A 25,470-nucleotide genomic window follows, 5' to 3' on the forward strand; every position below is an offset into this window, starting at 1 on the left:
TCACAGGGACAAGAAAGGAAGAAAATCTACCCACTGGAGTAACAGACAAAAATAAAATCCTGAAATAATTTTTTAAGCCCCCACCCACTCCATTCCCAGCCTTGAAGTGTATGCCTCAACGAAAAAAAAAAAAAAAATTCACTCTACAGATACAGTTTGAAATCACTGCATTGTTTTTCTATTGATATTGAAATCTCAATTCTCGAACTTCTTCTGTCCAAACTATACCATTTTGGTTACAGCTCCTTACATTGGTGGTCACTGAGAAGAATGTCCCTTACATTAGTAGTCAGTGGTAAGAATATTCCTTACATTGGTGGTCACTGGTCAGTAAGAAGAATGTCCCTTACATTAGTAGTCAGTGGTAAGAATATTCCTTACATTGGTGGTCAGTTGGAAGAATGCTCCTTACATTGGTGGTCAGTGGGAAAAAGGAGGAGGACACAGTGAAGGAGCTCTCTCTGACAACCAGTCTTTTTCAAGCCTGGGTCTTGCCTGCTAGCTTGGCCCAGGAACAATGCCTGATCCTGTGGGAGGCCCTGGGAGGGATCCCCTTGATGACACAGGGCCTAGTGAGGAGGAGGTGGAGGACCTGTCTGTGGGTCCAGGCCCTGGTGAGAATGCGGATGTCTTCAGCCAGAAGGTTATCAATCGTTTTAGGGCGATTGGAAGAGCTGAAGAAAAACTTAAAATTTTGAAGATTGAACATAAATCCTTCTTCCTCCTCCAAGTACTGCCAGGCCTGGAGTAAAAATCGCACAGCCATGAAGCCGGAGTTACAGGAATTGGAAGAAAAGGTAAAGAAACAATCTTTATTATTGGAAAAGCTAAAAGACAGAAGTGGAGCTTTTAAAGAAAAGTTTGATAATGAGAGGAGATTTACCAGACAGACCTGGGAATCACCAGCTGCAACCAGCCAGGGGGTTGAGAGTGGACATGGATCCCTGTCATTCATCCAGGAGATGGAGTCACCCCTGAGAGCAGACAAGTTTGTATTTTCTGATGATCCATCAGAAGTCCCTGAAGATGGGCAGAGGAGATTCAAGCCAGCAAAGCCAGTACTGGTGGAGAAATCCCAGTGCACCATGCTGCCTTCCAGCATGTCTGCCCCACCTGCTGTAGTGGATGGTGTCCCAGGTGAGAAGGAGCTCTGCAGTCATCTGCCTATTGGAGTTACTGCTGTGGAGAAACCAAGTGCAGACATGCAGGGAAAATCCCTGACAGAGTCCCCTGACCATCAAATGAATGTAGATGGACATGCATTAAACACCCCAGGCATGGATTTTGCTGGTCTGGCTGAGACCAGTAGTCCCACAGCAAGCAAAATGGCTGGCAGCTCCAAAGAGCCTGCTTCATGTTCACCTGAGCCTCCCAGTCTTACAGTACTGATTGACCAGCTGATTCCTGGTGGGGGAGGGTATCAACATGGTGCTGCAATTGGAGTGGAAGCAGCTATGGAAGTCTCCTGCAATGTTTCACCTGTGCCTGTGTTAAAACAGAATGCCATTTCCACAGCTGAAAACCCTGTCCTAGTGGAAGAGAAGATGACCGCTGAAGCTCTTACCAGTGCAGCAGCAACTATGGATTCTGCTGTTAAGACAACAGGAATAATAAATATCCCAGCAAGTATAAAAAAGGACATTAATGTTAAAGCAATAAATGTGGTGGGTGGTGGTGGTGAAGGGGTTAGTAATGCTGGGAAAAATAGAAATTACATTTCTCCCCCTGTTCAGCAGAGGAAAGATTCATTGATTGCACAGATCAATCCCGAATCTGTGCAATCGTTATCTGCTAAGTCTGTGTCAGATAATTTAAAACAAACTGATGGATTTTCTGCTGGGAGGAATGTTGGCAGCTATGCTTCAGTTTTGGGGAGTCGCACCAGGGTGGGTGGTGGAAATTCTGTTAATAATCACAATTCAGGGAGGTTTGGTGGGGGGCTGGTTAGTGGGTATAGGAGGAGGAATGTGGTTCAGTTGAAGTGGGACGGGGATGGAACTCCACCAGTAAGGTGGCTGAGTTGATTTTGGAAATGGGGTTTAAAGCTTATGATATTTTTGCTTTGATTTGCCCGGTGGGAAGTTATGAATTTGATTTGTCTTTCGTAAAACCTGAAAGTTTGGATCTCTTCTGGGAGAGATATAGGAGGTGCAAGGGCCTTCAGCAGTGGAGTGGTTTGGTGCCAAAGGTGATCTCAAGGCCGCCTCTGATAAAATCAGTGACAATCTTGGTGCGTAATGAATCCATACCAGAGGCTGATTTAATAGTATGGCTACGCCGATATGGCGAGGTCCTCACTCCACTGTGGAAGGTCCTTGATGAGCATGGGATATGGACAGGGGCCTGGACAGTGTCACTAAAATTGGGGGTGCTGGGCAATGTAGTTCAGCACCTTCCCTGCTCAGCCTTTCTGGGTAGGGATAGGCTGACCATTTTCTACCAAGGTCAGCCTAAGGTGTGTAATAAATGTGGTGATAAAGGCCACTTTGCATCAACCTGCACCCTCAAGAAGTGTTCTCTGTGCCAGGATTTAGGCCATTTGGCCAGAGAATGCACCCAGATTCGGTGCAATTTGTGCCAGCAGCTGGGTCATCCATATAGCCAGTGCCCAGAGGCACTGCATAACCTGCCAGGATTGGAGACTGAGCTGCAGAGGCTTGATAAAGAAGATGAAGCAGCTGAAGTTAGAGAGGAAATTGTTGCTGCCCCTCCTGTGTCTGTTGTGTCAGATTCTGTTTCCCCTGGTGATGTGGTCCCTGAGTCTGTCCCTCCTGTTGTAGTTCCTACATCTACTGTGCGTAGATCCTCCAGACTAGCGGAAGCTACTGGGGGGGGGGCGGGTATAGTGGATCTTCCCCCTCGGCCTACTCCACCTCCAGTCCCTGTCTCTCGACACCGCAAACGTGGCCAAGAGGGTGCAGGGGTGCTGGATGGTGGTGGGGTGGATGGGGTTGAGGGAGGGGTGTCCATGTCCCATGTCTCACCCTCTGTTGTGGGGGATTCGGATGAGGAGGGGTGGGAGAGGACAAGGAGGAAGAAAAAGAAAAAGAGGAAGACCAGTAAAGCGGTCATTTCCTCCTTACAGTCAGGCCCAGGAGAGGTTCCTCTTGGCAACACATTTTCTGTTTTATCAGGGGAGGAGTTGGTGTCGGATTTATCTATTTCTTTATCATCTATGGATGAGGGGGAGTCACATAGTGTAAAGAGAGCTGTTTCGGGTGATGAGAGTGTGGTAGAGGTTAAGAAACGACTACCCCAATCATCCTGATGGCAGTTCCCGCTCCGATAAAGGTGGCGACCATTAATGTCGCCAGCGTGAGAAAACTGCAAGAGCTCATGATATTGCCTTATTTTTGCTCAGTGAGCTGGATGCTGAGATTTTATTTTTGCAAGAGACCTGGCTCAATACTTTGGCCGATGTCCATCTAGCAAAAAGGGAGTGGAGATGCGGTCCCTCCTTTTGGTCTCTTGCGGCTGAGCCTTGCAGCGGAGTTGCGGTTCTTTTTAAAACCGATATGGCAACGTGCCGGTGGGTAATTGAGGTAGAAATGGGGAGATGCATGGTCTTAGACGTCTCTGTTAGGGGGCAGGACCTGCAACTGATCAATATCTATGCCTCCTCACAAAGATCAAGCCCTTCCTTTTTACATCCCAGCAGGTTGTCTTTGGAGGTGACTTTAACACCATAATTAGGCCTGAAGACAGGAGGGTCTCCATAGACAGGCTGGGTTATGATAGCGTTTTTCTTAGAGATAGCCGGCCTGGTAGATGTGCACATTAAACACTGCCCTGGCAGCACGGGATTCACGTTTCAGAGAGGGAATAGTCAGAGTAGGATAGATGGGTTTTTTTATAGGAGAACGCTGCTTTCTCAGCTCCTGAGTTGAGGGCGGTGGAGTTCTCTGACCACTGTATGCTGTCTGTGACTCTGAATGCCTCGGACACTCCACCCAGGGGAAGGGGTACCTGGAAACTGAATTCGGCTCTCCTGGAAGATGTAGAGGTAAGACAATCCTTTGAGGATTATTTTCAGGCACAGGTTTCTATTCTGGACTTTTGCAGCAGTAAGTCAGAGTGGTGGGAGCTTGTGAAACAAAGGGCGATTGGACTTTTCAAGGCCATAAGTAAGAAGAAGCAGTTTGGTATGTATATTGCCTACCATCATTTGCGGAGGAAGCTTGATCGTCTTGTCTCGTATGGAGGAGATCCAGGGGAGATCTCTGAGGTAAAGCTTCTTCTTAGGAAGTGTCAATACGACCGGCATGCCTCCTTGGTTCTGGAGAGAGATTATGGGAAATATCATTCGCCTGATCCTTACCAGAACTGTAAGCAAGGCATAGCAGTTAAGACGGTCATAGGTCTGAGGGATAGTACGGGTTCCCTGGTGAAGTCTAGATCAGGGATCCTGGAGATCTTCAGGTCATATTACGCAGACCTTCTGGGAAGAAAGGACCTTAATCGGGACAGAATGGAAAGCTTTCTGGATTCTACTCCAGGATTGGGAAATTATACATTGCCTTTGATAAATTTGACAGAACCAATTTCAGCGGATGAGGTAGTTTGTGCTATAGAGAAGCTGGCTACCAAAAAATCGCCTGGGCCAGATGGGTTGACAGCTGAATTTTACAAGTGTTTTAAGTCCATTCTGGCTCCCTTTTTAGCGGAGGTTTATCACAGCTGTTTAGAAGAGGGTTCTCTCCCTCCCTCCATGAGGCAATCCGCTGTGATTCTTCTATCAAAAGGTAAAGACCCCTCAATAATTGAGAACTGGCGCCCCATCAGTCTTCTCAATGTTGATAGAAAGATCTTGGCAAAGATTCTTTTTTGGCGCTTGTCGTCAGTAGCAGGCGATTTGTTGTCCAATCATCAGCACTGCTTGGTCCAGGGCAGAAGTACCTTTTCAGCAATTTTAGCTGTCCTGGAGGCTTTGGAGCGATGCAGGGCTGCTGGATGGAGAAAGTACTTGCTGGCATTGGATCAGGCGAAGGCTTTTAATCGAGTCAAACATGAGTACCTGTATATGCTACTTCTTAGATACGGCCTGCAGGGAAGGTTTATAGATTGGCTGAAAACATTATATAAAGGGGCTGAGAGCTTCCCACTTGTTAATGGTTGGGTTGGACGGCCTTTTGAGGTTGGCTCTGGGGTGCGCCAGGGGTGTCCTTTGAGCCCCCTGCTATATGTATTCGCAATCAACCCCTTCATAAGAAGGTTAGAGGGTGGATCGTTGTGTGGGGTGCCTTTGGGCATTGCTGGTGTGCCACCTTTGAAGGTCGTGGCCTATGCCGATGATGTGTCTGTTATTATCTCTGGGATGGAGGAGGCGCAGGAGGTGGTCTCTGTGATAGAGTGATAGAGCAGTACACGGAGGCTTCTGGCTCTAAAATCAATCATGAAAAGAGTGAAGTTTTCTGGATGGGTGAGGAGGGTGAAAGCTTCGAACTTCTGGATGCCTTCCCAGAGCCCCAGCAGGAAATTAAAGTGTTGGGCATCAAATTTGGTCCTGGTGACTATGGTCATCGAAATTGGGAAAGCAGGTTGTTGAATGCCAATGCCAAGGTGGCAAGCTGGAAGAAATGGAAACTTTCCTTGAGGGAAACGGTTGACTTGATTAAAACTTACCTAATCCCAATCTTTTTGTATGTCAGTTTTGTCTGTATCTTGCCGGAATCTCTCTATGCAAGGGTGTACAGCTGCTTTTTCCAACTGTTATGGGGAAATAGGCTGAACCTGATCAAACGCAATGTAACTTACCTGTCCAGGCAGGAGGGTGGTCTAGGAATGGTCAACCCTATAGTTTTTTTTTTCTGCTCTTTTTAAAGTATAATCTTGGTAATATGTTCGCAGAGACCCCGCCGGGATGGGTGGGTATTTTTCAATCTTGGTTTAGGCCTTTTCTGCGATGCTGGGAAGATGGCGGGCCAGTTAAAAGTCAGAGAGTCCGACATGGCAAGCTTCCGGCTTATGTTGCCCGTGTCTGAAAATACTTAGGCAGTGGCAGGTGACAGAAACATAGAAACATAGAAACATAGAATGTGTCGGCAGATAAGAACCATTTGGCCCATCTAGTCTGCCCAATATATCTGAATCCTATGAATAGTCCCTGGCCCTATCTTATATGAAGGATAGCCTTATGACTATCCCATGCATGCTTAAACTCCTTCACTGTATTTACAGCTACCACTTCTGCAGAAAGGTTATTCCATGCATCCACTACTCTCTCAGTAAAGTAATAGTTCCTCATATTACTTTTAAACCTTTGCCCCTCTAATTTAAAACTGTGTCCTCTTGTGGTAGTTTTTCTTCTTTTGAATATGCTCTCCTCCTTTACCGAGTTGATTCCCTTTATGTATTTATAAGTTTCTATCATATCCCCTCTGTCTCTTCTTTCTTCCAAGCTATACATGTTAAGGTCCTTTAACCTTTCCTGGTAAGTTTTTTCCTGCAATCCATGTACTAGTTTAGTAGCTCTTCTCTGAACTCTCTCTAGAGTATCTATATCCTTCTGGAGATATGGCCTCCAGTACTGCGCACAATACTCCAAGTGAGGTCTCACCAGTGTTCTGTACAGCGGCATAAGCACTTCTCTCTTTCTACTGCTTATACCTCTCCCTATACATCCAAGCATTCTGCTGGCATTTCGTGCTGCTCTATTACATTGTCTTCCCACCTTTAAGTCTTCTGAAATAATTACTCCTAAATCCCTTTCCTCAGATACTGAGGTCAGGACTGTGTCAAATATTCTATATTCTGCCCTTGGGTTTTTACGCCCCAGGTGCATTATCTTGCACTTATCCACATTAAATTTCAGTTGCCAGAGTTCTGACCATTCTTCTAGTTTTCCTAAATCCTTTTCCATTTGGCGTTTCCCTCCAGGAACATCAACCCTGTTACATATCTTTGTGTCATCAGCAAAAAGACAAACCTTACCATCGAGGCCTTTTGTAATGGTAAGGTTTGTCTTTTTATCATCTGTTAATGATATGTTCATGATGTGAGTTTTGCTTTTGCTGTAAAACCATTCTTTATTTGAGAGCAGAACTTGCTATGTATTTTTTTCCCCTTTTCATGTAAATATGTATATATTTATTTATGTATATTGCTTTTATGCTTATTGATTGCAAGACTTTTAATAAACAGAAATTGGGAAGAAGGAGGAGGACACAGTGAAGGAGCTCTCTCTGACAACCAGTCTTTTTCAAGCCTGGGCCTTGCCTGCTAGCTTGGCCCAGGAACAATGCCTGATCCTGGGGGAGGCCCTGGGAGGGATGCCCTGATGACTCGGGGCCTAGTGAGGAGGAGGAGGTGGAGGTGGAGGACCTGACTGTGGGTCCAGGCCCTGGTGAGCATGTGGATGTCTACAGACAGAAGATCATTGATAGTTTTCAGGCGATTGGAAGAGCCGAGGAGAAACTGAAATGTTTGAAAGCTGAACATAAAAACTTCAGAGCCAAGTACTGCCAGGGCTGGAGTAAGAATCGTTTGGCCATGAAGCCAAAATTACAGAAAATGGAGGAGAAAGTAAAGAAACAATTTTTTTTTTTTATCAGAGGTGATGCCGGAAGTCCAAACCGTGCACTGGGAGAGGAGTAAAGATTCATAATAGCAGTGAGAAAGTGGCCTGATAATCCGAATTTGTAGAGGACTTCCTCTACAAAGAAAGGCGCTCGACAGTTACCAGTTCGTGATCACGTCACGCACCGTAGGCTCCTGACGTGATCACGAACGGGGGACGCGGCGGCCATTTTGTTGGTTGGAAACCAACATACGTTTTCAACAACAGAGGAAACAACATATGCTGCTTCCATCCTGCTCAAATATAAGCTGCTATATACCTTTTTTTTCAATAAATCGCTCATATCATATTACACTATGAGAGGTGTTTACCTTATTTCGGCATGAGCCGATGAGTCCATGAGGAGGGAGATTGTTTATCATAGAAGAGAGCACTGGTACAGTTATCCTTTTTGAGATCTCTGCTACCTATGACCTTTGTGATAAGGGTCCTAGATATTTGGTAAGAGTCAGTGTGATTGAACTCAGTGGTGGCTCTTCTTTAATTCCACTTTCAAGGAGTTTTATCAGTGTGGAGTGGTCACTTCATCTGGAACTCTCTTCATCTCTGTATATGGACTTGGGTGTCTTTTACATTTAATCATATTGATCAGTGCTACACTTTATTTTATTGTTTTATGCAGGGCTTTTTTTCTCAGAGAATAGGTGCCGGAACTCCCCCTTTTCAAGTCACCCCTTGTCTCCGCCCCTACCCACCTCCGAGCACCGTTTCTTCGTTCCACCCACTACCCACCTCCGAAGACCACCCCTTTTAGATAATACAGTAACATTTGTGGTACTAACTAATTTGTATTGAACTTGTTAATAACAAGAAAAGCAGTAGAATAGATCCCCTGCAGCCAGCAACAACGGACCACTCACAACAAAACACCCCCCTCCCTAGCAGCAGCAACAACAGATCTCCTCACAGCCAGCATCAGCAGACCCTCTGGAAGAATAGATGCCTCCCCCCCAGCAACAATGGACCACCTACAAGAAAATACCACCCCCTTCCTCAGCAACAATAGACCCCCGGAAGCAACAATAGACCTCTTCCTCAACAGTAGATCCCTCCCGGAAATGACTGACCCCCCAGCAAAATAAGACCCACCCATAGCAACAATAGATCCCCTGCCAGAAACAACAGATCTCCCCAGCAACAGACCCCCCTGCAATAATAGATTCCCTCCAGTGACAATAGATCCCCAGCAACCAGCATCAACAGACCCTGCAGCACACCTCCAGCACCCCTTGCCATTACTGTACATACATTCAGTCCTGGAGGTGCCGGAACTGCGTTCCCCCGCGTTCCCCGCTGAAAAAAAGCCCTGGTTTTATGGGATCTACTTTTATATTCAAGATCACGTGTTAGCTGCTTTTTGCTGTAAGAGGATACTGTTAGTGTTTGAGTTTAGTTTCAGCAAAATTGCTTTTATATCATGCCTTTTCAATATTGAATATCATTTGGTCCTTTAACAAAGAAGCTTTTGGATCTGTTAATTCCATTTAATAAAATATATTGAGTGTCACTTTATGTCAGGGGTGGGGAACCTATGGCTGGGGGGCCATATGCGGCCCTCAAAGTCATTTGGTCCGGCCCTCCATGCAGCTGAGTCTGTGTCTCTCAGCTGATCTGTCAGAATGAAGCCAATGCTTCCTGTATAGTTTCGACTCTCTGACAGTCTGAGTGAGTCACAGGCGGAGTGATATCAAATGCACTCCGCCCGTGACCAATAAAGGAAACATTGCCTCTTCCTCCAGCGCGGCACCACTGCTAGCCAGCATTTCCCGCCAGCAGCATACACAGCAGTACCAGCCAGAGCCAGCATTACTTAAAGCAGTACCAGTCAGCTGTACCCACCAGCAGTACCAGCCAGCTGTACCCACCAGCAGTTCCTATCAAAACTTACCACCACAAAGAGTCGACTGCGCTCCAGACTAACGGACGCAAACCTGTAAAACCAGTACATCATCAATACCAGCTAACATCACACACCTCACCAAAGAGAAGCAGTTGCAGCCATCACATTAGGGGTGAGTTAATTTAAATGTTTGACCAAATATAACAGGCACATTTTTAAGTTGATAATATTTTACGGCCCCCGAATGATTTCATAAATACCCAAATGGCCCTTGGCAGAGAAAAGGTTCCCCACCCCTGCTTTATGTCAATATATTCCAGTGCTTTTTATGGTGGTTTTTTTTCTTTTTCTTTTCATTTTGCAGATCTGTGCTTTCTGAACCTTGTATAATTATTACATCAGTGTTCACATCATCAACCTATGGGGGTGGCTCTGTCATGTAAATGCAAACCCCAGTTTCTACCAGGATAGCCACCTCTACACAGGCACACAGTGTAAAACAAGATATGGTAAGTCAGTAATGGGGAAATTAATAAGCTGTATGGAGAACACAGGATGCCCAGTGATTAGGGCTCTGTCCGCTGCTTGCCTTTTTCATGGGTGCTGTGTTCACAGTTCAGTTCTTCAGTTCAATTTCTTGTAATGATATATTTATTTATCTGCCCTTGACCTGCTCTCTGGTATCTACCATTATTCAAAGCAGTAAGTTATAAGTGACACATCAGTCCTCTGTACAGCCCTCCAGTCAGAAAATCCAAGATTTATAAATACCTAATACTATCAGGCATCTGTTTTTTTCCTCAATAGTGGCTACATTTTCATGCTGATTTGATATTTTCATATAATGTATATAAATGATCTGCCTTCCTTTGATCATGACATGTTCTGCTGAGTTGGTCTCTTCATGCAATCCAATCTGATCTGATTCACAGGTCCTCAGATGAAAAGCTTTTATGAGACACTCTGCTTTATGTCTTATATTTACCAACTAATTACACATTCTGTTTGTTTAGGTTGCAAGATCCTTGTGACATGGCTTCCACTCTGGAGGTTTCACACACCTCTGAACACCTGAGATGCAAACTGACAGAAGTACCTTTAGAGAATATAGACAGTTTATTAGTGGAACTGCAATCTCTGAGACTCCTAACCCCTCAGGAATATGACGATGTGTACAAAGTTCAGGAACCTAGAGGGAGAAAGGATAAACTGGTAAATATCATACTACAGATGGGAGAGACGGAGACGAAGAAGATTTTGAATTATCTGGACAACACAATTTTCGAGTTGGAGGGTAGGTTAACTCTGTCAAATAACTTTAAAATGGACATTATTCCTAAATATTTCCCCTAATTTAAATGATTTTCAGTGTCGAAAAAGATAGTTGTTATTTCTTCTGTAGACCACCAACTTTTTGCGTTTTGATATTTATTTGAATGGCCTCCACTTGCTGAAGAGGTAATGTGGGAGACCAGTACTATCATCAATTAATAGATAATATTTGTAGTCTGACCAAGCATTGGGTTCATCATAATTTTAAGTTAATATTTGTAGTCTGGCCAAGCACCGATATATCATCATTAGAGATGGCCTTGCGGTTCGCCCGGCGGTCGGTTCGCAGCGAATTTTGCTCGTTCCATACCCGCCAAATTTGCAAACACATGGTGTCGTTCGCAGCGGCCATATTTGTTTACATTGGGGAGAGCTTTGACCCGTAACACAGCCATCAGGTGGAACAGGACAGCCAATTTAAACATTCCAGCACATGGAGAGTCCCCTACCCTATAAATAGACCCGATCTGGCGGCCATTTCACATTCCGCTTTCTGCCAGTGTAGGGAGAGGTCTGCTGTGCTCATCAGGGAGAGTTTGCTAGACACAAATAGCGCTGTGAAGATCCACAAAAGTCCTTTTCAGGGCTGGTATTTTGGTATAGGCCTTCTACAGTCTCTTTTCAGGTTAGGGACAGGTATCCAGTGGTTGCTTTCAGGGGCAGTTAGAGATCGGCTGCAGTCAAAAATCACTCTGTCTATGTCCACAAAAGTCCTTTTGAGGGCTGGTATTTCGGTATAGGTCTAGTATCTTTAGAGCTTAGGGAGAGTATCCAGTGGTTGCTTTAGGGGCAGTTAGAGATCGGCTGCAGTCACACAGAAATCGCTCTGTCAATGTCCACAAAAGTCCTTTTGAGGGCTGGTATTTCGGTATAGGTCTAGTATCTTTAGAGCTTAGGGACAGGTATCCTGTGGTTGCTTTAGGGGCAGTTAGAGATCGGCTGCAGTCACACACAAATCACTCTGTCAATGTCCACAAAAGTCATTTAAAGTGCTCCAATGTCGTTTTAGGGTCTATTACAGTCTCTTTACTATAGGGGCAGGTATCCAAGGTATCCAGTGGTTGCTTTAGGGGCAGTTAGAGATCGGCTGCAGTCACACACAAATCGATCTGTCAATGTCCACAAAAGTCATTTAAAGTGCTGCAAATTTTTTGGTATTTCTGTGCAGTGCACTAAAAAGGGGGTCTGGGGGAGGGGGTTAATCCACAGTATAATATACTTTGTAGAAAGCATATTATAGTGGATTAGTACCATTATTGTGCACTGTGCAGCATTGTGACAGGTGTGGTGGTGAAACTGAGCATTTCTGCAGCAACACTACACACAGTGGCAAACTCCCTGGCCAGTTTTTTGTAGAACTGGTGTGACAGACCAGTGGCCCCCCAATAGCACATATTGAAGTGGGGTGTTAGCTGAGTATACTTTTACAAGTGTATTTGTGTCCTGCAACATCATTGCCTCTGTTGCTGTGTGAAGTCTGATACACACAGCACCAAACTCACTGGCCAATTTTTTCAACAACTGGTGTGATAAACCAGTGGCCCCCCAATAGCACATATTGAAGTGGGGTGTTATTTAACAGTATACTTTACTAAGAGTGTATTTTAGTCCTGCAAAAATTTGGCCTCTCTTGCTGTGTTGACTATGCTACACACAGTGACAACAGTTACTGGCCAATTATTTGTAGAACTGGTGTGATAGACCAGTGGCCCCCCCAATACCAAAGACTGAAGTGGGGTGTTATCTACCTTTTTCCAGATATACTGCGATTCTCTAGAGACTTTTGTCACAGGGTAATGAAAAAACATGACAGGCAGAGATAAAAAATATATATTGGCGTTAATCGCCAACAGTACCTGCGCTAATGGAAAAAATAGATATAAACGTGTAAATCCTATCTTAAATTAAATATGTAGGATAAATCCATAAAGTGCAATATATAGGTGTGAACCATATATAGGAGCTGCAACTGAATCGTGAAACGCATGAATGGTATAAATACTCCTAATAAGGTGTACAGAGCCGCGCACATCTAAAGTGCCCTGTGTATTTTAAAATTGTCAAACAGATGGCACTTTTCCACTGCAAGTACCGGCTCGGCTCTACTCAGCCCTGCTTGGCCCTGCTTGGCCCAGTTTGCTTTTCCACTGCTGGTACCGCATGGTACGGTGTTGGAACGGTTCGGTACGGTACGGTATGGTTTGCTTTTCCACTAAAGTAGTACTAAAGTTAAGTGGGTGGGATAACAACGGGGTGGGTGGGATTCTCTGACCAATTAGTGGCTAGTAGTGACTGCATGCAAAGGATTGTGGGATATGGTACCGGGTATGGTACCTCTTGGAACTACAATCAAGGTGGTACTGTTTTTGAGAGCCGTACCGTTCGGTTCCATGCAGTGGAAAAGCGCCGCCGTACCGTATCATACCGAACCGTTCCTACACCGTACCATGCGGAACCAGCAGTGGAAAAGCACAAAAGCGAGCCGAACTGTTCGGTTCCATGGAGTGGAAAAGTGCCAATAGTGAGCCATTAACAAATATAAATTTAAATATATATAAACATAAAGTGCTTCAACAATTAATTAAAGTGCATAAACAAATATAAAGTGCATCAACAATAAGTGAGTGAATAAAAGATAAAGTCCCATACACCAACAAAATTTAGTGCAGTCTCTAAAAGATGATTCTTCCACATATAATCAGATCTTAATTCCCTTCACCACATGGACACCCAATGTGTAAGAATGCTTACCAGAAAGCACCGACCCCTGAGTTATAGGGGGGTCAATGTAAGCAAAATGATAATCAGAATCCAGAGTAGGTCTGAGCCCTCCTGAAGGATCCACCTTACAATCGCCAGTGTACAGATATGCTCCAAATTCCTTAGCCAACCCCACGCTCCTCAGTGGTATAAAATAAAGGAATGGCCAATATGGTGAAGTACGCTCAAGCAATTTATTAAAAGTAAGGTAAATACACTTACATTTAGACAGGTAAAAATGGGCATTCAATCAAACAAAGTCTGGGGATGACTAGTATCGCTTCCGCATCTCAAAGCGTCTCATCCGATCCCGGAAATGACATGGCAGTGTGATTGCGCTCTTAGAGTCCCGACCGGTTTCGTCAGCACGCAGGCCGTCGTTGTCAAGGGTCATAGGGCCTTGACATCCTATGACCCTTGATAACGACGGCCTGCGTGCTGACGAAACCGGTCGGGACTCTAGGAGCACAATCAAACTGCCATACCATTTCCGGGATCGGATGAGACACTTTGAGATGCGGAAGGGATACCGCCAAATTGTGGAATGGATGCGGACCCATTTTACAGATGTGTGAATGGACCCTATATGTAATAGACAATGTATTTACCAGCTGCTGTCACTTCTGGCTGATTTATGAATAAAATATATATTTTTTGTTGTAAAAAAATAAAAAAAAATTTAGGGCAACTTTTTCAATTGCAATACTTCTGTTATGACATTGCCCATGTGCTGGGACTATTTGTGCACAGCTAGTACGTGTTTTGTGGCTGCAAATATGACCTAAAGGTTTTTAAAGTTTGCCTCCCATTAAAGTCAATGGGGCCCGCCGCAAACTCGCGGGTTCGCGGACTTTTGAGAAAATTTGCGGCTGGCGTTCGCGAACCGCCCTGGCAGATGTTTGTCCATCACTAATCATCATCAACATCAATCGACCAAACACCGGTATCATCAGTTTTTGTTGATATCTGTAATGTGGCCAAGCACCAGTATCATCATCAATTTTGGTCGAAATCTGTAGTCTGGCCAAGCACCAATATCATCATAAATTTTGATCAATATTCGTAGTCTGGCCAAGCATCAGTATCATCATCAATTTTGATTGATATTTGCAGTCAGGCCAAGCACCTGTATCATCATCAATTTTAGTTGATATTTGTAGTCTTGCCAAGCACCGGTATCATCATCAATTATGGTTAATATTTGTAGTCTGGCCAAGCACAGGTATCATCATTAGTTGTGGTCAGTATTTGTAGTCTGGTCAAGCACCGGTATCATCATTAGTTGTGGTCAGTATTTGTAGTCTGGTCAAGCACCGGTATCATCATTAATGGTGGTCAGTATTTGTAGTCTGGTCAAGCACCAGTATCATCATTAATTATGGTTAGTATTTGTAGTCTGGTCAAGCACCGGTATCATCATTAGTTGTGGTCAGTATTTGTAGTCTGGTCAAGCACCGGTATCATCATTAATGGTGGTCAGTATTTGTAGTCTGGTCAAGCACCAGTATCATCATTAATTATGGTTAGTATTTGTAGTCTGGTCAAGCACCGGTATCATCATTAGTTGTGGTCAGTATTTGTAGTCTGGTCAAGCACCGGTATCATCATTAATGGTGGTCAGTATTTGTAGTCTGGTCAAGCACCGGTATCATCATTAATTGTGGTAAATATTTGTAGTCTGGCCAAGCACTGATATCATCATGTGTGTGGTGAGGGACAGTACTGTCTGGCCTGGAACAGCTGTGTATAGTTGTTAAATAGTGCCTGTGGGCGAGTCACAACTGGGTGCTGTACAGATCATATCTGTCCACTGCAGAAAGTGTGATATAAACATGTCACCACTCCGTAATGACAACTAATTAACACAGGAATCCTACTTTAATCAGAGTTGTTCAGTGTCACCATAATGACTCTGTACTACTCTGAGGGTGATTAAGGATTTTATTATTTTTTTTTTTTTTACACTTTTCTGTTACAGTGATGATTATTGTAATAGCAATGTTTTGAACTGTCATGAATGATTTACATTTATAACAGCTGTGATTTACTATTGTGTGCTGTGATTAGCTCACAGCTAACACATGGTACAGGGTGCTGTGATTGGCCCAGGTAACACTTGATAGCTGTGGGTCAATCACAGCTGTTTATGAATGAAATTCATTCATAACAGCTTTGTTGACATTGTGCACAAAGTGGGCATAATCCGTACTGGACACAATGATTGCGGGAGCAGAGTGCTGTATGCTTCTGACCTGGAACAGGCTGGATGACGTACATGTGCGTGATCTTGCCTACCCAGTAAATGTACTGTGGCCAGGCAGCAAACTGTTAAACCTCCTGGGGGCCATTAAAAAATTGTCCATAGTTGGGTCTTAAATCGTTTGTATACCCTAAAAAAAAACAAAAAAAAAAAGACCTGCAAGATAATGACATAATGTGCTTGTATGCATCACATATTAGCAACTGCAGTGGCGCCCGGTCACTCCTGAGAGGGCTGACATGTTCCCCCGGCATTTCTTCCAGGTTCGCGGGCTCCAGGTCTGTGAGTGGCCGGAGCTATGATGTCACTCCCACGCATGTGGCAGCTGAAGCCCTGACATAAAAGACATTAACCTTCTCAGGCATACCAGCCCTTGGTCTGTAACTCCGACTCTCCTCCTCTCAATGCGTGGGTGTGGGCTGGTAACCATATCCTCGACCCACCTTTCTGGTTACGCAGCTCTATCCCCCACTTCCAGGGGTACCAGTACACTGGCCCAACTCCTCCAGGGCTCGACAGCCAGGTGGCATCACTGCAATTGTATTTTCTTTATCTGATGCATTATCTGAGGAACTCACACAGAGGCCACATGCAAATAAACGTCTTCTTTACTGATAATGCATGATATTCAACAGTCAAACAGGCCTTGGGACAAACACAGTTTAAACAAAAGGATTCTCTCCATTAATAGTCTTTAGTCTCCCCCTGGCTAGTGAGGTATAGTGATGTACCGAACGGTTCGCCGGCGAACGGTTCCCGGCGAACTTCGTACATTCGCGTTCGCCGCTGCGGGCGAACATATGCGATGTTCGGTCCACCTCCTATACATCATCATTGAGGCAAACTTTGACCCTGAACATCACAGTCAGCAGACACATTCCAGGCCAATCAGCATACCTCCCTCCCACACCCTCCCACCTCCTATAAATAAGCAAGGGCAGCATCCATCTTAGATCATTTCTGTGTTACTGAGAGCAGGGAAAGTGCTGGTGCTGCTGCTGCTGTTATAGCTAGGGACAGTTCCCGGTCTTGTTAGCCAGTGTTCTTGGTACACTCCTGCTGTAAGGACAGCACCCCAAAAAGCCCTTCCTAGGGCTGGTATTTGAGTTTTTTTTTTGGATATATATATATATATATATATCTATTGTCCCCAAAAGCCCTTTTGAGGGCTGGTATTTGAGTATTTTATATATATATATATATATATATATATATATATATATTGTGCACTGCAGTTACCTGCCTGCTGTGTGTGAGAGGCCACAGACCCACCACAGACTGTACTGTGTGCACACCACACTCATTTCGGGTGGCACAGGCACAGTACCTTGCATTTTAAAAAATATTTTTTTTTCCTCCGTCATAATTGCAGTGAGTGCTGTGTCAGGTCCACAGAGTGTACTGTACCCACTGAAGTGCACTGCCCACCACTGATATATATACGGTGGCACAGCATCTTGTTGCAATTGCAAATTGAAAAAAAAAATATTTTTTATTATTGCAGTTGCCTGGGCTGCCAGTGACTGTCAGGTCCACAGAGTGTACTGTGCCCACTGCAGTGCCACTGCGTGCCCACCCACCACTGATATATACGGTGGCACAGCAGCTTGCAAATTAAAAATATATATATTTTTTTTATAATTGCAGTTGCCTGGGTGCCAGTGTGACTGTCAGGTCCACAGAGTGTACTGTGCCCACTGCAGTGCCACTCCGTGCCCACCCACCACTGATATATAATGTGGCACAGCAGCTTGCAAATTAAAAATATATATATTTGTTTTATAATTGCAGTTGCCTGGGTGCCAGTGTGACTGTCAGTTCCACAGAGTGTACTGTGCCCACTGCAGTGCCACTCCGTGCCCACCCACCACTGATATATAATGTGGCACAGCAGCTTGCAAATTAAAAATATATATATTTGTTTTATAATTGCAGTTGCCTGGGTGCCAGTGTGACTGTCAGGTCCACAGAGTGTACTGTGCCCACTGCGTGCCCACCCACCACTGATATATACGGTGGCACAGCAGCTTGCAAATTAAATATATATATATATTTTTTTATAATTGCAGTTGCCTGGGCTGCCAGTGACTGTCAGGTCCACAGAGTGCACTGTGCCCACTGCAGTGCCACTGCGTGCCCACCCACCACTGATATATACGGTGGCACAGCAGCTTGCAAATTAAATATATATATTTTTTTTATAATTGCAGTTGCCTGGGCTGCCAGTGACTGTCAGGTCCACAGAGTGTACTGTGCCCACTGCAGTGCCACTGTGTGCCCACCCACCACTGATATATACGGTGGCACAGCAGCTTGCGAATTAAATATATATATTTTTTTTTATAATTGCAGTTGCCTGGGCTGCCAGTGACTGTCAGGTCCACAAAGTGTACTGTACCCACTGCCCAACACTCCTATAGGGTGGCACAGCACCTTGCACTCATAGTACAACACATTAAAAAAAAAATGACAGGCAGAGGCAGGCCACCCCGCAAGGGCCGTCGTGGTCGTGGTGCTGTGATTTTCTTTGGCCCTAGAATAATGCCCAGTGTTCAGAGGCCACAGACCCTGAACTCAAAAAATTCTGAGGACATAGTTGACTGGCTTACACAGGACACCCAATCGTCTACAGCTTCCGCTCGGAACCCTAATGCACCATCCTCCTCCCGCTCAGCTTCGGGCACCTCTCAAGTTACCTCTCGCCCGCCCACCGGCACCACCACCAACACTAGCACCACAGCCGCTTCACTTGATCTGTCAGAGGAGTTATTTACACATGAGTTGGAAGAAATAAGTGATGCACAACCATTAGTGCCAGACGATGTAGATAACGGGGATATGTCTCAGTCAGGCAGCATTATACACATGGACGTACATTGTGATGATGATGATGTTGTACCTGCTGCTGCTGCCTTTGCTGAGTTGTCAAGTGAAGCGGCTGATGATGACGATGTGTCTGTGGATGTCACCTGGGTGCCTGCTCGAAGAAGAGCAGAAGAAGAGGGGGAAAGTTCAGATGGGGAGACAGAGAGGAGGAGGAGACGAGTTGGAAGCAGGGGGAGGAGGTCATCGCAAGGAGCTAGTGGCGCAGTCAGACAGCATGATGTAGCTTCGGCACCCGGGGTCAGCCAGACAGCACGCCAATCAACGCAAGCTGTTGCCACCACCAGAATGCCGTCCTTGCAAAGCTCAGCAGTGTGGCATTTTTTTGTGTGTCTGCCTCTGATATCAGCGATGCCATTTGTAACCTGTGCCAAAAGAAACTGAGTCGTGGGAAGTCCAACACCCACCTAGGTACAACTGCTTTGCGAAGGCACATGATCTCACATCACAAACGCCTATGGGATCAACACATGAGTAAAAGCAGCACACAAACTCAAAGCCACCATCCTCCTCCTGGTCCAGCATCTTCAGCCACGTCAACCACTGCTGTCCTCCTTGCCCCCTATCAACAACCCACCCCTCCGCCTCTCACCTTCAGCAGTTCCTGCTCACCTGCCCACAGTCAGGTGTCTGTCAAGGAAATGTTTGAGCGTAAGAAGCCAATCTCACAGAGTCACCCGCTTGCCCAGCGTCTGACAGCTGGCTTGTCGGAACTCTTAGCCCGCCAGCTTTTACCATACAAGCTGGTGGAGTCTGAGGCCTTCAAAAAATTTGTCGCTATTGGGACACCGCAGTGGAAGGTACCCGGCCGAAATTATTTTTCACAAAAGGCAATCCCCAACCTGTACTCTATTGTGGAAAAGGAAGTCATGTCATGTCTGGCACACAGTGTTGGGGCAAGGGTCCATCTGACCACTGATAGCTGGTCTGCAAAGCACGGTCAGGGCAGGTATATCACTTACACTGCGCATTGGGTAAACCTGCTGGTGGCTGCCAAGCATGGAATGCGTGGCTCTGCTGCAGAGGAGTTGGTGACACCGCCACGACTTGCAGGCAGGCCTGCTGCCACCTCCTCTACTCCTCCTACTCCATCCTCTTTGCTAACCTCCTCGGCTGAGTCCTCTTCTGCTGTTGCGTCTTGCTCCACACCAACTGCACCCCCCCCAGCTCCCCAGGGGCTATTCCACATGCCGGATACGACAGTGTCACGCTGTCTTGGGGTTGACTTGCCTGAAAGCAGAGAGTCACACCGGACCAGCACTACTGTCCGCCCTGAACGCACAGGTGGATCAGTGGCTGACCCCGCACCAACTGGAGATCGGCAAAGTGGTGTGTGACAACGGAAGCAATTTGTTGGCGGCATTGAATTTGGGCAAGTTGACACATGTGCCGTGCATGGCACATGTGTTGAATCTGATTGTACAACGCTTTGTGCAGAAGTACCCAGGCTTACAGGACGTCCTCAAGCAGGCCAGGAAGGTGTGTGGCCATTTCAGGCGTTCCTACACGGCCATGGCGCACTTTTCAGATATTCAGTGGCGAAACAACATGCCTGTGAGGCGCTTGATTTGCGACAGCCCGACACGTTGGAATTCAACACTGCTAATGTTCGACCGCCTGCTCCAACAAGAAAAAGCGGTCAACGAGTATTTGTATGACCGGGGTGCTAGGACAGCCTCTGCGGAGCTGGGTATTTTTTTGCCACGTTACTGGACGCTCATGCGCAATGCCTGTAGGCGACAAAGCTAGTCAGTCGCACCGAAGGCACCATCAGCGACATCATCCCATATGTTTTCTTCCTGGAGCGTGCCCTGCGAAGAGTGCTGGATCAGGCCGTAGATGAGCGTGAAGAGGAAGAGTTGTGGTCACCATCACCACCACCAGAAACATCCTTACCATCGCTTGCTGGACCTGCGGCAACACTGGAAGAGGAGTCTGAGGAAGAGGAGTCAGAGGAGGAATGTGACTTTGAGGAGGAGGAACACTAACCACAGCAGGCATCCCAGGGTGCTCATTGTCACCTATCTGGTACCCGTGGTGTACGTGGCTGGGGGGAAGAACACACCTTCAATGACATCAGTGAGGACGAGGAATTGGACATGAGTAGCTCGGCATCCAACCTTGTGCAAATGGGGTCTTTCATGCTGTCATGCCTGTTGAGGGACCCTCGTATAAAAAGGCTGAAGGAGAACGACCTGTACTGGGTGGCCACGCTACTAGACCCCCGGTATAAGCAGAAAGTCTCTGATATGTTACCTAATTACCGGCAGTCGCAAAGGATGCAGCAGCTACAAAATAAGTTGAAAAGTATGTTTCACACAGCATATAAGGGTGATGTCACAGCACAACGGGAATCCAACAGGGGAAGAGGTGAAAGTAATCCTCCTCCTACCACCACAACCACGCCGGCAAGGACAGGATGCTTTACAGACGTCTTGTTGATGGAGGACATGCAGAGCTTTTTTAGTCCTACACATCGCCACAGCCCTTCGGGGTCCACCCTCAGAGAACGACTCGACCGACAGGTAGCAGACTACTTTGCCTTAACTGCAGATATCGACACTCTGAGGAGCGATGAACCCCTTGACTACTGGGTGTGCAGGCTTGACCTGTGGCCTGAGCTATCCCAATTTGCCATTGAACTTCTGGCCTGCCCCGCTTCAAGTGTCCTGTCAGAAAGGACCTTCAGCGCAGCAGGAGGTATTGTCACTGAGAAGAGAAGTCGCCTAGGTCAAAAAAGTCTCGATTACCTCACCTTTATTAAGATGAATGAGGCATGGATCCCGAAGGGACTGACAGTGGGGGATGCATTTGACTAAAAAAGGCCTGATGAGATGCCTTGGGCTAATCTCTGCATGCCGGATGACTTACGTGACGTCTCCGCCACCAACTACGGTTCAAGCCGCAATGTTTTAGTGCACTTTCTGCCTTGAAAACCTCAATTTTTCCGGCCGCTGCTACAGCAGCGGCTGCAACAATACCTAATTTTTCATGCATGTGTACATGCCTAATTTTTCTGGCCTCTGGTGCTACACTACACTGTGGCTGCAAAAAAAAAAAAAAGGCACATACATGTGTCAATTCCCCTTCGTGATCGTTACCTTGTTGTGGTGAAGGGGCGTATCACAATGAAGCGATCACCTCTAGGAGTGTGTTGGCAATGTTGGCACACCCCAGATGATAAGGTCGTTGCTTCATTGTGAACAGACCAAAAGCGATCAGCGTGATCATTTTTCATAGAAAAAACATTAATTTTCTTTAATTTAAAAAAAAGAGGACAGCCTCTGCGGAGCTGGGTATTTTTTGGCCGCGTTACTAAATGCTCATGCACAATGGCTGTAGGCTCATGCGTCCTTTTGCGGAGGTGACAAACCTGGTCGGTCGAACCCAAGGCAACATCATCGACCTCATCCCATATGCGTTTTTTCTGGAGCGTGCCCTGCGAAGAGTGCTGGATCAGGCCGTAGATGAGCATGAAGAGGAAGAGTTGTGGTCCCCATCACCACCAGAAGCAGCATTGTCGTTGTCGATTGCTGGACCTGTGGCAACGCAGAGAGAAAAGTCTGAAGAAGAGAAGTCAGAGGAGGAAGGTGGCTTTGAGGAGGTGGAAGACCAACCACAGCAGGCGTCCCAGGGGGCTTGTTGCCACCTTTCGGGGACCCTTGGTGTTGTACGTGGCTGGCTGGGTGAAGGAAGAGACCTTCAATGATGTCAGTGAGGACAAGGAACGGGACATGGCTAGGTTAGGCTAACACTAAACCGAACCCTAACCCTCTAACCATAACCCTAACCCTCTAACCTTAACCCTAACCCTCTAAGCCTAGCCATAAAAATAACCCTAACCCTAAACCTAACCCTAGCCCTAACCCTAATCCTAACCCTAACCCTAACCCTAGCCCTAACCCTAATTCGTAATTTTTTTCTGGTTCTGGACATGCTACAGAGCTGAAACTTCACAGGTACACTTTTAGCCCCCACAGACGCTAAATCCAAAGAAATTTTTAATTTTTTTTTATTTTTTTATTTTTTTTTTTTAACTTTTCCAATAATTGTCTCTCTATCAAAAAATGACAATTTTTAAGAACTTTTTTTGTGTGATTCAGTGTCTGGGGGTCTAAAAAGTGTACCTGTGAAGTTTCAGCTCTGTAGCATGTCCAGAACCAGAAAAAATTTTTGAATTAGGGTTAGGGCTAGGGTTAGGGCTAGGGTTAGGGTTATTTTTAGTGCTTAGGGTTAGACGGTTAGGGTTAGAGGCGTAGGGGTAGGGTTACTAACTCTAACCCTAAGTATCTCACCGTAACCCTAACCCTAGCCCCTAACACTAAACCTAACCCTACCTAACCCTTAAAGCCCAGTTCCTGTCCCATTTTGGTCGGTTCTGGTCTGTTTGCTGTTGTTTGCGGTGCGTTAAACGGGGAGTTTGGTCTGTCTCTGTGAAGCGGGCGTAACCCTTACACTACCTGATCGATACAACATCATACCTGATCGTATACACACACTGGATGTTTTAAAGCACGTTATTCCAAACAATTTAGGAATGTTAGGTGATTTATGCCCTTTATGGAATAAAACCCGACTCTGCGTCAACTACGTAATTTTCCATGGGAGTTTTGCCATGGATCCCCCTCCGGCATGCCACAGTCCAGGTGTTTGTCCCCTTGAAACAACTTTTCCATCACTATTGTGGCCAGAAAGAGTCCCTGTGGGTTTTAAAATTCGCCTGCCTATTAAAGTCTATGGCGGTTCGCAATGTTCGCGAACATTCGCCGATGTTCGCAAATTTTATGTTCGTGACATCACTAGTGAGGTATCCCTTACTAGCCTATTTCTATCCCTTGTGCCCATCTCCAGGGGAACCCCCCCCCCCCCAGGGGGAAGGAAAGAATTAAGTGTCTGGTCCTGGATGTTTCTCCCCCTTATAGCTCTCCTTCCCATGGCCAGCAACCTTCTCCCTCTAGCTAACTCCTCCCACGCTAAAAAAGAGTCGATTCACTAAGAGTTGAATAATGACAAAAAAAATGTGGTAAAATACTGCATTTGGTTAATTAGTTGTAAAAATTAAATTCACTAAGAATGCTGTATTTTTTTCAATTTAGCAGCAATTGCTGCATTATTTAACCACTTCCATACCGGGCAAATTCCGGCATTCCTCTCCTACATGTAAAATCATCATTTTTTTTGCTAGAAAATTTACGCAGAACCCCTAAACATTTTATGTACTATATTTCTTTAGCAGAGACCCTAGGGCAGTGATGGCGAACCTTGGCACCCCAGATGTTTTGGAACTATATTTCCCATGATGTGTAACTTCACTGCAGAGTGCATGAGCATGATGGCAAATGTAGTTCCAAAACACCTGGGGTGCCAAGGTTCGCCATCACTGCCCTAGGGAATAAAATGGCGGTCATTTCAATTTTTTTATGTCACACGGTATTTGCGCAGCAATTTTTTCAAACACAGTTTTTTGGGAAAAAAGACACTTTTATTAATTTAAAAAGAAAACAAAACAGGAAAGTTAGACCAAATAATTTTTATAATGTGAAAGATGATGTTACACCTAGTAAATAGATACCTAACATCTCACACTTGCGCACACTCATGCAATGGTGCCAAACTTCAGTACTTAAACTCCATATGCTTCGTTTTAAACATTTTTACAGGTTACCAGTTTAGAGTTAGAGAAAGTCTAGTGCTAGAATTATTGCTCTCGCTCTAACGTTAGTGGGAATACCTCACATGTGTGGTTTGAACGTCGTTTACACATGCAGACGTGACCTACGTATGCATTCGCTTCTGCGCTTGAATTTTTTTTCTTTGTTTATTTTATTTAAATTTTTTTTAATTTTTACGCTTTCCTTTTAAATTTTTTTTTTTAATCACTTTTATTCCTCTCACAAGGAATGTACACATCCCTTGTAATAGGAATAGGACATGACAGGTCCTCTTTATGGAGAGATCTGGGGTCTATAGGTCCCCAGACCTCACCTCTAGGCTTGAAAGTCTGAGATAAAAAAAGAAGAATGATCACAGGCTATCCAGCCAAACACACGGCAGTGTTAACAACAACGTCATAACCTCACCCCCGGCCTCCGGGAGTCATAGAGATGACTGGGGACCATCTGTCCTCGGTCAGCTCTATGGTAAATATCCGCTGTCACCAAATTCCTTCTCTGGCGCACATGACCAAGCCTGTAGAAGAACCGGAGGGCAATGGAAGGGGGGGGGGGTGACTGTAAAAACAATCAAGTGGCTGAACTGCTGCTATGATTATTTTTACTGTGCAGGGAATCATGGGCAGAAAAAAAAGATATCTGAATGATGCCTGCAGCTTACCCATTATTCAGATATCTCCAGTAAAAGCCTAAGACGTCATATGATGTTTAGTGGTATGGAAGTGGTCAATTTGGTAATTTACCGCATTGAGCTGGTTGCAAAGAAGCGGACCAGGATTTGTCAAAAAACTGCAGGGGGGTCAGGGGACCCCCAGGCTGTTCTTTGACAAATAGCTGGTTGCTAAGCAGTGGGCCTTGGAAGCTGACCACCGCAACCTTAACAACTGATAATTCATCAGTAGTGATGAGCCGAACACCCCCCGGTTCGGTTCGCACTAGAACACCGCAAACAGGGGGAAAGTTTGTTCGAACAAACAAACTCCATTGAAGTCTATGTGACTCGAACAACAAAAATCAAAAGTCCTCATTTTGAAGGCTTACATAAATGCAAGTTATTGCCCAAAAAAAGAGTATAGGGGTCTGGGCACTGACCTGGGGAACATGTAAGAATGCAATTTTTTTTTTTTTTTTTTAAAAAACAATCAAT

At 45.5% G+C, this 25,470-nt stretch overlaps 1 protein-coding gene across 1 annotated transcript in view; it reads left to right on the forward strand.

Annotated features, from left to right (window-relative positions):
• Window positions 1–10,434: 10,434 nt before the first annotated feature.
• LOC309558416 (interferon-induced very large GTPase 1-like) overlaps window positions 10,435–25,470 on the forward strand; it is a 27,821-nt gene continuing 12,785 nt past the window's right edge. Inside the window, exon 1 of the mRNA XM_082261490.1 lies at window positions 10,435–10,710. Coding sequence (XP_082117616.1) covers window positions 10,449–10,710 — 262 coding nt within the window. The 5' untranslated portion in view covers window positions 10,435–10,448. The remainder of the gene's footprint in view (window positions 10,711–25,470) is intronic.

The sequence above is a fragment of the Pelophylax lessonae genome (assembly GCF_965119305.1).
Source record: "Pelophylax lessonae genome assembly, chromosome: 6".
In the NCBI taxonomy this organism is placed as follows: Eukaryota; Metazoa; Chordata; class Amphibia; order Anura; family Ranidae; genus Pelophylax; species Pelophylax lessonae.